We start from the raw sequence: 15186 nt of genomic DNA, 5'->3' as shown, positions 1-15186 counted from the left end.
AATATGTGTTGCATGGTGATTTTTATGCTTCAGAGATGGATAATATGGATGTTGTTTTGGGATATCCTTGGATGGAATCCATGGGTACTATCAATATTAATGTGCAGAAGAAATTCCTGAAGTTATGGTATAAAAAGAAGAAAATTACATTACAGGATATTTCCATCCATAAACAGGTAGAGCACATGGAGGCTGAAGCAGAAGATGTTCAAGGGACTGACATATCAGATGATGAGCCTTTGATGATCGACAATCAAACACAAACAGAGGCTGCAGAAGAAAAGGTTACAGGTGATGATACATCAGAGGAGGGCTCAGTGGTTGAAATCATATTGAAAAAGAAGACACCACCACAGGCACCACAGCAGGGTGAAGTCAAGCAAAAGCCATCGTGGGTTAAAACTTCAACATATCAGCACCCACATCACCCCGCAAGACAACCATCAAGATGGAAACCAAGTAGTCACATGATGGATAGAAAGGAGAGACGATCCACCTACTACACATCAACACAGAAAAACTGCCACGGTCAACTTCCATCTCAAGCGAGCGAGGCACCAGCGAGATCGAGGGTTCACCTTTCTCTTGGATGGCTAAATGCACGTGCATGGTATCAGTGGACTACTCTTTTGAGTAGATCTTATTATTTGTGTTCTTCCCATGTTTCGGGGACGAAACATGCTTAGGGGGGTGGAATGCTATATACCTAGGGGGGATAATATGGGGTACCAAGGGTGGTACCCAAGGTAATAATGTAATAATGGGATGGGTCATAGTAATAAATAAGGTGGTTAACCCATGTCATGTAAGGGACCACAAGTAGTTAATAATAATGTAATGGGCCCATGGTATTAGTTGATGGTATGAGGGAACCATGGTAATGATGCATGCTATTGTATGTATGAGGCCTATATAAAGGCTAGAGACTCCACATGGAGAGATATGAGATGAAGTGAAGGATTATTGTATGAACAGGCATATGGCTTGTGGAGTGTTCTCCTTCCTTAAGGAGTGAATGTATGGTGTTGCCCTACCTTAAGGGTTTGATATCAATAAAGTGAGTCATTCCTATATTTCTCTCTTATTATTCTTGGGTTCATTTCTATTCTCATATTAGATCTACAACACCTGCTGGGGGGGTATCTCTGTTGTGCCAATCCTCTGTGACCCCTGAGTCCTAAACCTCAATGGGAGAACATTGTCTCCATACAATATCTGGTGTGGCGGTATACCCATGCCACCTCCTGCAACCAGCTCCTACCAGAGAATGCTAATCATCATGCGCCCCCATGCACAACCAACATGCCAAAACAACCAATGGAGTCTACTCACAAACCACCTAGCCACTAGCATCAACTGGAACTCCCCTAAGGAATGCATGTGCTCAGGCACAGGGTTTACTACCTCATTAATGCCATAGCCATCCCGCATGTTTGATATCGGATAGGAAGCCCCGCCTAGATCCCAATACCAACCTGACCCTCCAGCACCCTCAATGTCTGAGAGCTCCCACTAAGCTTTACTTCGAACTACGAACATCTCCATGAGTCTAGCCTACTCCACTGAGTACCAACTCAGAATCTCTCGCCATCCAACCCCAAGAGAGGGATCGAATGCACAAACTCTAGCACATAGAACAAGCGCTCCATCATGCGAGTGTTGCACCCTTCGCAACTCATGACGCCTCAACTCACCATCCTAGTCAACATATAAAATTTATCAGGGAGTCTATGCATCTCTCTCTCCGTGGTGCAAAGGTAGTTTATCAATGTTGCAAGCGCCATCTATATAAGCCAGAGAGAGTTATTATCTAGAAGTACTGCAACTCTATTGACGGTCTATGCATCTAACAGCTCTAAGTCAGTGGTGGGCCGCAAAGAAGACTTATCGTCCTCCTCCACCATGGGCTCAACATGAGTCACGAACTACCCGTCCATGACTAGCTCACGCCCCTCTATGTGCTCTCCATGTTGTTGTATGTGGTTGTCATCTCGCAACTCTATCGTAGATCTGGGTGCCTCTGTACCTATCAACTCCTCATCAAGGGTGGTGATGTCTCTCGGCACCTCATCATCCTGTCGTGCGCTGCTATCACCTGAAAACTCGGTCACGACCCCAGATATCTCAACAACGGATGTCACCTTCACAATGATGGACATGTTTGTGTCTCCAGGCGCCTCATCAATGGATGGTCCTATGGGTGTATGGTCTATTTTCTCCCCCAAGGTGTCAATTGGTGCTATCAAAGAGGCCTCCAACAATGGTGACTCTTCTGCCACACTAGGTATACCAATGTGATCCTCACACTTCCGTGTGTCCTCTACCTCATGTTCAATCTCCTCCTCAAGCCCTTGATGTCTAAGACTAGGTCTCCACCAGCAAAATCGTCTCCTTGACTCATCCTCTAACTGTCTTTGGCCTGCCTGCTCCTTTTCAGGAGATTTGGTGCCCTGATTCTGTCGGCTTTCCCCACATAGTGTAGATGGTTGTACTCCCACGGCTTGTGCACCTCTAGTGTCTATGTTGTAAGGACAAGGATGGATTTGGTCTGACACCTTCCTCAACTGAGCCAACCTCTCATCGCTCCAGTGGATTCCACCCCAGAATTCCTGCATACTAAATCTCCCTTGAGCCATGGGTAGTGTACAGTGTAACTCGTCATTGTGCATACATGCCCAAATCTCCCATGATCTTACTAGTTACCCACAGTTGGGCCAAGATCATGCTCTGATACCACTGTAATGATCCTAAATAGGAAATACAAGTGATAACAACAAATATTCTACGTAGCAAAATACAAAAACGAAATGTTCAGCAGACACCCATATAAAAATTGTAAATGGAGAACTTCTGAGCCATTTTATTAATTTTCTGCAAGCCAAATACAATAGATGATGGAATGGTGCACCTGGGCTTGTCTCAATGGACAAGCAGGACCAAACACAGGGAGGAAAAGGGTTGAGCTGAAGGTTGCCTAGCTACTACACCACTCTACACTGCGTTGCCCAGAAAACCACTGCTATGCTCAAGTTCGAATGGCTGGAATGGGTACTAAAACCACACAAAAACTTATATCCTTCTAACCCTAGACTCCTTGGCCAAAACCCAGAAAAACCCAGAAGGGATTTTAGCTAGTTTTGATTTTGGTTTTTCAATCCCCTTGGAGCCTCACCCCAGCTATGGTTACCAAATTCGACCTACTAGAAAGTGATTGGAAATCCACCTGCAAACTCCTCCAAAATGTTGGGTTTACTCCAGCTGCTCTCCAAGCACCAAGAAATTCTGATGTGTGGCCCTTGTGTTGTCTCTTAGCTCAGAAATGTGAATTGTTGGAATGTTGGCTCAACTAGCTGAAAGCTCCAGCAAAAATGCCTGTCCAACGTTGCTACCTCAGCTCCCTCACCTCTCAGCAAGCTGTGTGATCCCTACTGGTCTCAAACTCCCTCTACATGATTCCTGGCTGCCCAGAAATACGCACTCCTTTCCTCTGCATTGTTGCTCATGTGTGTCACTACCACAAAACTCCTGAAAACTCCTGTAGAACAGCCTCCCTAGGGCGGGCATGGATGGTCCGCCTAAGTAGAGGTTGCATCTCCTGCGTGAGAGACTCGTGGCTAAACAGTCGGTAGACTCACTAAATAGCAGAGTAAACAAGTGTGTGTTTGTTTGCAAATGTCAAACATGAAAACAAAATGAGAGTTGATCTCTCTTTATAATTCCTTGGGCTCCCTTAGCCTCATGTGGGCCTCTCCATCCACCCATTCAATTTCCCCTCCAGAGTCCAAGCATATCGAATGGCTAATTCAAACTCTTATGAGGGTGGCCCCCACATTCCACTAGCAGGTAAATAAAGTCAATTTGGCCCCTAAGTCCCTAAGTCGACAGTGTGGGGCCCCCTTCCTTAGTCAAAAATGTGCAAAATTGTGTAGCAGCACCCTATTACTAATGCGTTTGAGAAGGGACATGACAGATTGATCCCTTTCATGCCCACTAGATTGCTGCAAAACAAGTACTCAGATACTTGCATGAAACTGTGAATCTAGGATTGAAATACACTGGTAAAAATGTAAGACTTCATGGATATACTGATGTTGATTGGGTTGGTAACTCTATTGATAAAAAGAATACTTTTGGGTGTTGTTTTAGCTTGAGATCTGTCATGATCTCTTGGACGAGCAAAAAGTATAAGTATGTTGCACTCAGTACAGTTGAAGTTGAGTACATTGCTGCTACCATGGCTAGCTGTGAGTGAGTTTGGCTGAGAAAGCATTTTGGGGAACTATTTGAGCAATTTCTAGACACAACAGTTATATATTGTGACAATAAGAGTGGGATTCGTCTTGTAAAAAATCTTGTGTTTCATGATAAGTCCAAGCATATTAAGATCAAGTATCACTATATTTGGGATATGGTGCAGAGAGAAGCAGTGAGGCTCCATCACATCTCCATTGATGATCAAATATTTGACACTCTTACCAAGCCTTTAATGAAAGGAAAGTTCTTGGCTTTTAGAGCAGCTTGGACTTATGGACGTGACCCTTCCAGGAAGCGGTCACAGCTAAATGAGAACATTTAGTTGTCTTCCCCCCCTGTCAAAGCTCACAGGATTAGGGAATGATGCCAAAAAACCCTTGAGGATGAGGGACCTCTTGTGTAGTGTGTGCCACAAGAGTAGGCCTCAGTATGCATCCAACCCACAGTCAGAGACGTGGGAAGAGCCACCTATCTGGCCAATAGGTGTAGTGAGACTTGTTTGTGTGACTTGTCTAGGATGTAAGTGTTCCGCCACTTGACGTTTAATGAAACTTGGTTATGTTTGATTCTTTTCTGTGTGGCTTGTTTGAGTCTTGTCCATGTGATGATCATGTCCTTTCCAAAGTTGAGTCAAACGAATGATTCTTCTTTAGATTGTGACTTCATTGTTACAGATGTTATAGAGCAGATGTGAACTGAGATGAATGAAAGAGATCAGAAGAAGCAAAGATCAAATCTTTGATGTAGAAGGAAATTCCTCCCTTGCTAAGAGGGAGTGTTAAAATTTGGCAACTCAGAGATGAATTTCTCTTAGAAGAAATCATATCTTTCAGTTATGTTTAAACCACCTATAATAAAATCTAATTTTTGACAATTCTAATATGACTTTCGAAAAATAGTAAGTGACATCTCAATTTGGAAGTGACTTTCCAAAAATAGAAAGTCATGTCTAACTGATCAAGGATGATCTCAACATATGAAATCCACTTTAAAATCAAATCAATCATGATTATACAAGTCAAGAATTAATATTTTATCCTTACTAGTATTATTATTATTATGATACTATTATTTATAAAATAATCTAAAGTCATTCACCTTTAATAGATTAATAAAAACGAATTCTCTCATGGAATAAGTAAATTAAATTGAAAATCTCTTAGTTGGCAAATCGAACCTCTCTCTTGGAATAAAATAGTAACTCTACACTTAAGAGAATGTAACTCTCTCTCACTAATTCAATGTATGGCAAAAAGTGCATCTTCTCATCATTAAATGCACTTGTAACTCTCTCACTCAATTCGATTTGTAACTCTCGCCACATATTCTCTCATGTCTAAGTGTAACTCTCTCTCTCTCTAATTCAAATTATAACTCCTAGAGACAAGTGTAACTCTCTCTCTATTCTTGGGATGAGTTACACTTCTAAAGTAACTCCTCCCTCATAGAATTTGATTCTCCTATTATTGGCTCAAGGCATGAATTCATTTTGTAACTCCTCTCCTTTCTCATCTATTTAAGCAAGAACAAGCGAGAGTTGAGAGTAGCATGTTCATTGTGAAGAATGAGAGCAAGTGTTGAGTTTGTGAAAGAGAAGTGTGAGAGCTAGTGAAGAGCAAGTGCAAGGGAAGAGTTGGAGCAAGTGTGAAGTACATTATCTAATCAAGAGAAGAAGAAGATCTTCAAGCAAAGAGCAAGTGTACTTCAGTTGCAAATTGATCAAGCATTGATGACTTTATTCATTCTCATTCTCTTTCTCTCTTTGTACTTTGTTGAACAATTGAAGAAATCTAATAGAAGAAGAATCATTTTGGTTCTCCCCCATGAGGGGTTTTGTCCTGGTCATTGAACGAAAATTTCAGTGTCTCATATTTGTACTTGGTTGTCTTCATATGATCCTTTAGTTTATGTTCTATCTACAATTGCTGATCTGAAAAGTTTTGAAGAAGAAATATCCATTCTAAATAATTATAACAACATGGAACATTTAGTTTTCTGCAAAGTACATTCAACTTTTTGCAAAGTACATTTAGTACCATTCAGTGTTCTACAAAATACATTCAGTTTTCTGCATAGAACTTTGAAGTTAAGCATAAAACTATGAAGTTTTTGCAAATAATTTTTAAATTCCTGCATAGAACTTTCATATTTTAACACGTACAAGTATATATCTAGGACAGCGTATGGTATATGTCTAAGGCAACAAAAAGGAGCAAAGTTTGTCTCTAATGTAGCTGTTGGGAAGAACCTTTGTGAAGAGACCTAATCTAAGGCAAAAGGAAAAATTGATACTTCAATGGCCAGTTTGATTTGACTAGGAGGATGGACCATGGACCAGGTTTAACCTAGTTGTTGAATTAGATGTATCTTTGTTGGACTAAAGAATTCTCTATTGAAAAAGGTTTTTGGGTTTTCCCCATGAGGGTTTTCCCAGGGTAGATCTCATGTGTCCATGTGTGGTTGTCTCTTTATGATCCTACTATCTTAAATGTTTTATGGTTAATGTCTTCTGTGTAATTATTGAATGATGGAATATTGAATAAGAATGTAAAAGGATCAAAATAATTATCAGCTTAGAAGACTATGTAAAAACAACACTCTCTACAAGACTGCTAGATTTTGAGGAAACATAGCCACAAGCCTTTAACCCATCACAACAAAGCAAATCATTCTTGGAAGAGTCTTCCTCCATATTTTTATCTAAGTCATTATTTATTTTTGGGCCCAATTGGGCCCAATTAAATCTCTCCTTTCTAGTCTTTAGTTATTGCTTTATTGACTTCAGATCTGCAGTTTCTTTTTTCTTTCACTACATCTGCTAAAGCCCATGCTCCAACTTGAAACATCATTCTTGTGAGGTTTCTGTTATAAGCTTCAAATTTTTGAAATAATTATGTGACAGCTTCTCTTATTGATTCGGAAGCAGATTTCAAATAAACCCTTTTGGCTGGCAGGAAAACCAGCTTTGATGCCACTATAATATTTCCTCTTAATTATTTCACTAAAAATTCCAAGAAAATTATCTCCAGAAAACACAATATAAATATTTGCTGAAAATATTAATAAAAATGCAACATGAAATTGCAGAAAAAATTCACTGCAGAAACCCCAATAGTATTATTAATAATTACTGAAGGGAAATTACATTAACTTTCTGAGGATAAACCTAGAAGATATGCTTTGTCCCTGGGTTCTCTGGCTCCTACAACTCAGTCCCTCTGCAAGATGGGAATTCAGCCTCCCAGATTGGTCAATTCAAACCCCTGAAAACTAATTCGTTGACCCTCCTATAATTGGGAAAATCAGCCTCCCTTATTCAACAATTTGGCCTTCTCTTGAGCCTGGAAATTCAGCCTTCTTGAATAATCAATTCGGGCTCTTATGCAAAAGGAAACGATCAGCTAGGGTGGCATCACAACCACTGAAACTAAGTGCTACCAACTAGAGTGTATATTTCAACACCGAAACTGGGAAATATCGAGGGTTTCCCCCTCACTCAATAAACTACTAGAGCTCCAATATTAATTCATCAAATATCCAACCATGCCCCCTTTCCTCAAATCTCCTTTCTTTATAACATTTTCCCCCTCCAAAACACCACGGGTGGCATAATAATACCATGCATCATCAAAATATCATGGATTTTCTCTTTATAACACTTTTTAATTTAATTATTCATTTCACTTTTCAATGTTGTTTTTTTCTCCAAGTGAAAATGAACAATTAAATTGATATTCTTGGAAAGGGACATTACACCTTTGCACTCCAACCTGTATCCCATACTATTGTACTTAACAGTCCCTTTGACCTAACTTGTGGTCAGTAGTTGAACATTAATAAATTGTCTGGACTATATAATTATCTTGTCTAAATATTGAAGTATACCTCATAGAGTAACTCAGTGGTCATTGTTAAGCATATCTCTCAGTCTATAAAGAGATCAATGTCTTGTAAAGCATATAAGGTTAAAGCTTTGCCCTTCAACAAATGATATAAAATCTCTTTTAGACAAGATTATATTATAGCACACCTTTCAGAAATGACTTTTAAGTTTTAAAGCATAAAAATCACTTATAACATAAGCCCCTTCTATCAATGTCTCCTGATAACCTAAAGCACTAATGTAAAAGTTACCCTAAAACCCAAGTCATTCAAGTCAAAGCCATTTTAAGTTTGGACATTTTCTCAATTTAGACAGTTTGCTTGGTATAAAAAACCAGCCAATGTTGTAATTTCATTATTCATGATTGAAACATGCTTGAAAGAAAAATGTGTTTACCATTGTGGTCATCAAGCAATTATGTCATGCAAGAGCCAAACAATACCAAAGATGAAAGCAAACATCTAAATATATCAGCAGGAATTGACAGACATAACAAGGCAATAAATCATGCACAGTAACAACAATGTTCAATATTAAAGATATCATTATACCACCGTAACCAGTATTAATTAGTCATGACTACCATATGTGCACATCGGATTTGTGTAAACCCAGGAAACATCATAATATATATAGTGCTCATGACATTCATATTATGTAAACTACTTGGAAGCAGTAGGGATGGGTCACCAGGGAATATGATGTGCAGGAAGAACACTTGCATATTAAATTAATCCATGGATGATTAAACCTTAATGGGCAGTACAGATATATGATGATGACAGAGAAAAATGAATAGAATGGTTAGAATATGACATACATATATGAAAGGGCAATTTAAACTTCAACTTGCAAAAAAATACTCAACAATGGCAAGTTTACCTGATAAGCAAGAGTGTGGTCATTATCCAGACCCCGTATTTTTAACTCTTTCATAATCAGGTCCACACACTCCTCCATCTCTGCTTTATATGGATCCCCAGCCTCCTCAACATATGCAAGGGGCACTCCATGTGCACTGAAAAATATCATAACCTGCCATTCAACTCACATGCCAATAAGCTCCTTCTGGACTCTTCAGTTTTCAATATGCTTTTATTCAGTAAGAAAGTGCACAAACATCACTAGCTGTAATATACCTTCTATTCCTTCAGTTAGATATTCTATTTAAAGAACGCATGGACAGCAACAAATGTTAAAGGCCTCCAATGTCTACTTAATAGAATGTCAATTCCATCATTTAGCACATACATACAATTTTTAAAAGAATAAATATAGAATCGACAGATGTTAATCTTGATCAAGGGAGTTAACTGAATAATCTACACCATTGGATAATTTCAAATTACTATCGTGTAATGTCCCTTCCTAATAATTTTCCCAAGGTGAGGAGAAAATCAATTTTGGCAATTTTGGTACTTTTGGCTTTAGGCAAATTGGATGGGAGAACTTAGGAGAAAAGGGGGTCGATGTGCTTTTAGTGGATTGTGGGGGCCACTCACCCACCCAAAAATACGCACCCCATGAAGGCAATTCGAATTTCCTAAGTGGAGATCAAAATATTTGATGGGACCCACGTGGGGCCCAAGGGAGCAAGCATAAATAGGAGGAAGTGAGCAGCATTTGGGACCTTTTTTATCATTTGAGAATTTGATTGTTGCTTTGGCTGTTTAGCTAAGCTACAAGCGCTGTTCAGCACAAGAGCTTCCCAAGGAGTGAAGCTCATCCCTCTCTTCGATGGACTTCGAGAGCCACCCTATGAGAGCTTTCATTGCCCACATCGAGTTGCCATCTCGTGGAGGAGAATTTGAGGCAGGATAGCCAATTAAACACCTAGTTCGAATTGCCGATTGGAGATACTGTGTCATCCTCACTCAAGAGTCAAGACTGCGCAGTCACTAGAGGGGGGACTCTTGGTTGGAGGTTTAACCAGAGGATTTGGGAGCTGGGCTGCGAAAGATTGCTGGGAGTCAGATTTGGAGAGGTTTCAAACCTTGTGGCAGCAGGTTACAGCGGTTTCAGTTGCAGGCAGTGAGAACCAGCGTTGGAGGAGGGCCAATCCCCAAGGGGTCAAAATTGGCAAGTCAAAACTAGGCAAAACCCTTCCTGGGTTTTTCTGGGTTTTTGGAGAGGTGTACATCCCAAAAGTTGCAGAAATTTATGGGTTGTTTTGAGGGTGTAAATCAGAGCCTGAAATCAGCCAGCATAGCAATTTTGAGGGAACAACTCAGTATTTTGGGTGCAACAAAGATTACAGCAGCTAGGCACTTTTGTATCATCCACCTAAAGCTAATATCTTGCCTTGTGCAAGCCCAGGTGCACTCCTTCCATCTTCTATTGTACTCCAGCAATTATAATTAATGAAAATTGGCCAATTTGGTGTTCCTGGCAGAATTTATGTTTACATGTGTTCACTGAGTAAATTTTTGTTTTGAATTTGTTACATGTCTTTGTTATCTCTGTAAATTTCTACTTTGGAATATTACTATGGTATCAAAGCATGTTCTTGGCCAGAGTGGGGAACAATAGCGGGTGGGTGATGCCACCGAGATACCAAGGGTTGGTTCTCCAGAGAAGCCGTGGTAGAGGCAGAGGCAGAGGTCGAGGTAGAGAAGATGGGCCAAACCCATTTTCAGACACCGAAGTGGATAACATCAGAGGCAGGATGGAGAACTAGGAAGAGAATGAGCAGCCCAGACAGAGGAACATGGACCAGGTCTTAGAGGAGCTACTGAGGGCTAACCAACAGATGATGAGGCAAGGGTAGTTGATGATGGACATGATGCAACAGGTGATGGGCCTGTAGATGGGTGGAAGGCCAGAGGGAGAACCTCAAGGTGAACGGGGTTCCAGAGCGAGAGGAGGCAGCCAAAAATATCAGCCTCCACACACCCCACTGCATGGGCAAGCTGACTGCCCCACAATATCTCATTTCGTGGAGGAGGCTAAGCCAGAGAGACTCGAGAGAGTTGGACCTAGTTGTGGATTTGGTACATTCTGTCGCATCCGGCATTAATGAGTACGAGGGGCTGGATGGCCGGATCAAGAGGATGATGTCTTTTGGAGAGTACATTCACCTCAAGGAGAGGCGCGTTACTGAGGTTGGAGGCCACTATCGAGGAGGAGCATCCAACAAAGATGTGCAAAAGCTATTGGGGAAGATAACACTCCCAAATTTTGACGGGTCAGCAAAGAGCTCAGCTAGGGGATGGATCAAAAAACTTGATACATACTTTCACTTGAATCCCATGAGGGAAGTTGATGCCATAAGCTTTGCCACCCTTCACTTGGAGGGTGATGCCCAGGAGTGGTGGTATCACGGGTTGATCACATTGGGGCACCTTCACATCACCACTTATACAGAGTTCACCTGGAGATTGTTGGAGAGGTTTGAAACGAAGGACCCGAAGTTACACTTCCAGGAGCTAGCCCACTTGAGACAGACTAGCAGCGCAAAGGCCTACATCACAGAGTTCCAGAGACTTGCAGTGATGGTGACAAATATCTCGGAGGCACGACTGATCATGTTGTTTGTGGAGGGGCTTTCTAAGCCTCTGCGTGGCTGGGTGAGAGCTTACAAGCCCACATCACTACATGATGCCATTTCTAGGACCCGGGGTATGATTGATGCATTGCCCAAGAACCGGGCTTTTGTTCCCACAAGACCCATAGCTCCATCGGGGAACAGAGATGCGAGGCCACCACAGAGAGATGGAGGATGTAGCCAGTTGGACGATGACACCCGGAGGGACCTCAGGAGGAGGAGTTTGTGCTTCACGTGCCAGGAGCCTTGGGCACCAAGGCACAAGTGTACCAAGGGCAAAGTCCATTTCATCGAGGTGTTCTCAGATAGTGAGCCTGAGGAGGAGGAGGCCAAGGCAGGAGAGGAGCCGGGAAATGAAGGGGGACCATCAGTAGGAGGGTCACCACCACCACCACTTAGAGGAGGGTCGTTTGCCCGAACCGAGGGAGTCCTCGCTTCACTTCGGGGTGTGTCAAAGTATTTGACACTCAGGATCCGTGGGACTATACAAGGGCAACGTGTGCTAGTCCTGGTTGACAGTGGGGCCACCCATAATTTTATTGATGCCTAGATGGTGGAGCGTAGGGGCATCCAGATAGCTACATTTGAGGGGTTCTCAGTTTTGGTACCCGGAGACCAGACCATGCAATATACCATGTACCCGGGTTGACCTTGAAGATGGGGAACTACTCACTCACGGACCATATCTTCGTGTCGATGTCCAAGACACCAATGTAGTGTTGGGTGTCCAGTGGTTGTATGCGTTGGGGAAGGTCACAAATGATTGGCAGAAGCTCGAGATGGAGTTCCAGGGTCCAGATGGGAAGCCGGTAATACTAAGGGGCATGCACTCTTATCTCCCTCAGACAGTTTCAGCCCACCGGATGGAGGCAGATCGACGCCAGGGAGATGTGGAGTGGGCAGTTGAGCTACGGATTTTGGAGTTGGGGACAAAGACACAGGTCATACATCCAGATATACTAGCCCTGTTGGAGAAGCACTAGGTGGTTTTTGGGGCTGTCCCACCAGGTAGACCGCCAGACCGTGGATTTGAGCACACTATTGAGCTAGAGGAGGGGGTAAACGCGGTCATCACCACCCTTATCGGCACCCGAAGGCCTACAAAGATGATATAGAGCGAGCCATTCAAAAGCTATTGAGGTTGGGGCACGTCAGGCCTAGCTCGAGTCCATTTGCTTCTTCCATGGTGCTGGTGAAGAAGAAAGATAGGACGTTGTGCATCTGCATAGACTACGGAGCTCTCAATAAAAAGACCTTGAAGAACAGGAACCCCATCCCGTGCATAAATGAGCTAATGGACGAGCTTAAGGGAGCTAAATACTTCTCTAAGATAGATTTGCGCTCAAGGTACCACCAGATTCACATGAGGGAGCAGGATATCCCAAAGACTGCCTTTCGCTACCATTACAGACACTTTGAGTTCTTGGTGATGCCCTTTGGGCTAACCAATGCTCCAGCCACATTCCAGTCCTGTATGAATCACGTGTTCCGTAGACAATTGAGACATTTTGTTCTAGTCTTCTTCGACGACATACTCATTTACAGCAGAACATGGGAGGAGCATCTTCAACATTTGGAGGAGGTGCTCCACATACTTGAGGAGCAGTAGTTGTATGCGAAGTTGTCCAAATGTGAGTTTGGGCTAATAGAGATGTTGTACTTAGGGCATGTGATTGGGGAGGATGGAGTGAAGGTGCATCAAGAGAAGATTCAGGCAATTCTAGATTGGCCCACACCCAGGAACGTGACGGAGTTGAGGGGTTTCCTGGGCATTTGTACGTACTACCGGAGATTTGTGAGAGGGTTCTCACAGCTTGCAGCACCTCTTACGGATTTGACGAAGAGGGGAGCTTTTGTGTGGACGTAGGTGGCAAAGGAGGCCTTCACGCGCCTCAAGAGGGTCATGAGCAGTTGTCTGGTCTTAGCCTTGCCGGATTTCACACGGCCATTTGTGTTAGAGTGTGATGCGTCTGGTGAAGGGATTGGGGTCGTTTTGACACAGGGGGGCCATCCTATTGCATTTGAGAGCAGGAAATTGCAGCCTCACAAGTAGTTGTACTCTGTGTACGACAAGGAGATGTTGGCAGTGATGCATGCATTGGCCAAATTCAAACAGTATTTAGTGGGCAACTAATTCAAAGTGAAGACGGATCACAACAGTCTTCGCTTCCTCCTTGAGCAACAGTCCTTAGAGGAGAGGCAGCAAAAATGGGTGAGTAAGCTCCAGGCTTACGACTTTGAGATAGAGTATGTGAAGGGAAAACATAACATGGTAGCTCATGCCCTCTCTAGGAAACCCACAGCTCTATCATTGATGGATGTCACACAGGATTAGAAGGCTCAAGTATTGGTTGAGTACTCCAAGGACAGACAAGCCTGCAACATTTTGGATGGCATGCACCGAGATGACCAATTTCACGTGATGGACGATGTGATCTACTACAAGGACCAAATTTATTTAGTGCCAGAATCTCGGCTGAAGGAGAGGATCATGCAAGTAGCCCATGATTCTCCACTAGCAGGGCACCCAGGTTTCCTCAAGACATACCATACCATTAAGGAGATTCTCCTGGCAGGGTCTTAAAGGGGATGTGCTGAAACATGTGAGAGAATGCGTGGATTGCCAGGGGAACAAGGTGGAGTTGAGTCACCTAGTTGGTTTACTACAGCTGCTCCCCATTCCAAAGAGAAAGTGGGAGATCATATCCATGGATTTCATCACGGGGCTTCCGGCAGCACAAGGGCGGGACTGCATCTATGTGGTGGTCGATAGACTGACCAAGTTCGCCCACTTCTTTGCTATTCCATCGAGATCTTCAGCTTCCTAGGTGGTCGAGTTGTTCTTTCGGGAGGTTTTCCGGTTGCATGGTCTCCCCAAGACCATCGTGAGTGACAAGGGTAGTAGATTTATGGGACTTTTTAGCAGGAGTTGTTCCGGTTAGTAGGTACAAAACTTACACCCAACACTAGCTATCATCCCAAACCGACGAGCAGACAAAGATCATGAACAAGTGGCTGGAAGGGTACCTGCGCAACTACGTGACTGGACAACAGAGAGCATGGGTCAAGTGGCTACACCTTGGGGAGTTCTGCTACAACACGACTTATCACATGTCCATCGGTATGACCCCTTTCTGAGCACTTTATGGGTATGATGCACTTTCTTTTTTTGACATGGTGTTTGGAGATAGCAAGGCCCCAGGGGCAAAGGATTGGGTTCAAGAGAGCCAAGAGATTCTCCGAGCTCTCAAGAACAACTTGCAGGTGGCCCAGAATCAGCAAAAGGTCTATGCTGATAAACACAGGGTGGAGAGACACTTTGAGGTAGGGGACATGGTCTTCTTACGCCTACAGCCATACAAGCAATCTTCGCTCAAGCAGAAAGGGGCAGAGAAGCTTCGCCCATGGTTTTATGGGCTGTATAAGGTGGTCTGGAAGGTGGGAGAGGTGGCCTACGAGTTAGAGCTACCTAAGGAGAGCCAGATTCACAATGTGTTCCACGTTT

General features: G+C 42.9%; 1 protein-coding gene across 2 annotated transcripts in view; it reads right to left on the bottom strand.

Moving 5' to 3' along the window:
• The window catches only part of LOC149238909 (ferrochelatase-2, chloroplastic-like), a 385049-nt gene that overhangs the window by 181430 nt on the left and 188433 nt on the right, over positions 1 to 15186 (bottom strand). For both annotated transcript variants that reach the window (XM_089373228.1, XM_089373227.1), the window contains exon 8: positions 9020 to 9172. In XM_089373228.1, coding sequence (XP_089229354.1) covers positions 9020 to 9172 — 153 coding nt within the window. The remainder of the gene's footprint in view (positions 1 to 9019; positions 9173 to 15186) is intronic.

Source organism: Pinus tabuliformis, chromosome 8, assembly GCF_031772625.1.
Source record: "Pinus tabuliformis cultivar Carrire ecotype Pingquan chromosome 8, CPIR1, whole genome shotgun sequence".
In the NCBI taxonomy this organism is placed as follows: Eukaryota; Viridiplantae; Streptophyta; class Pinopsida; order Pinales; family Pinaceae; genus Pinus; species Pinus tabuliformis.
The sequence above is the reverse complement of the archived record's forward strand: the minus strand, read 5'-3'. Positions and strand labels throughout refer to the sequence as shown.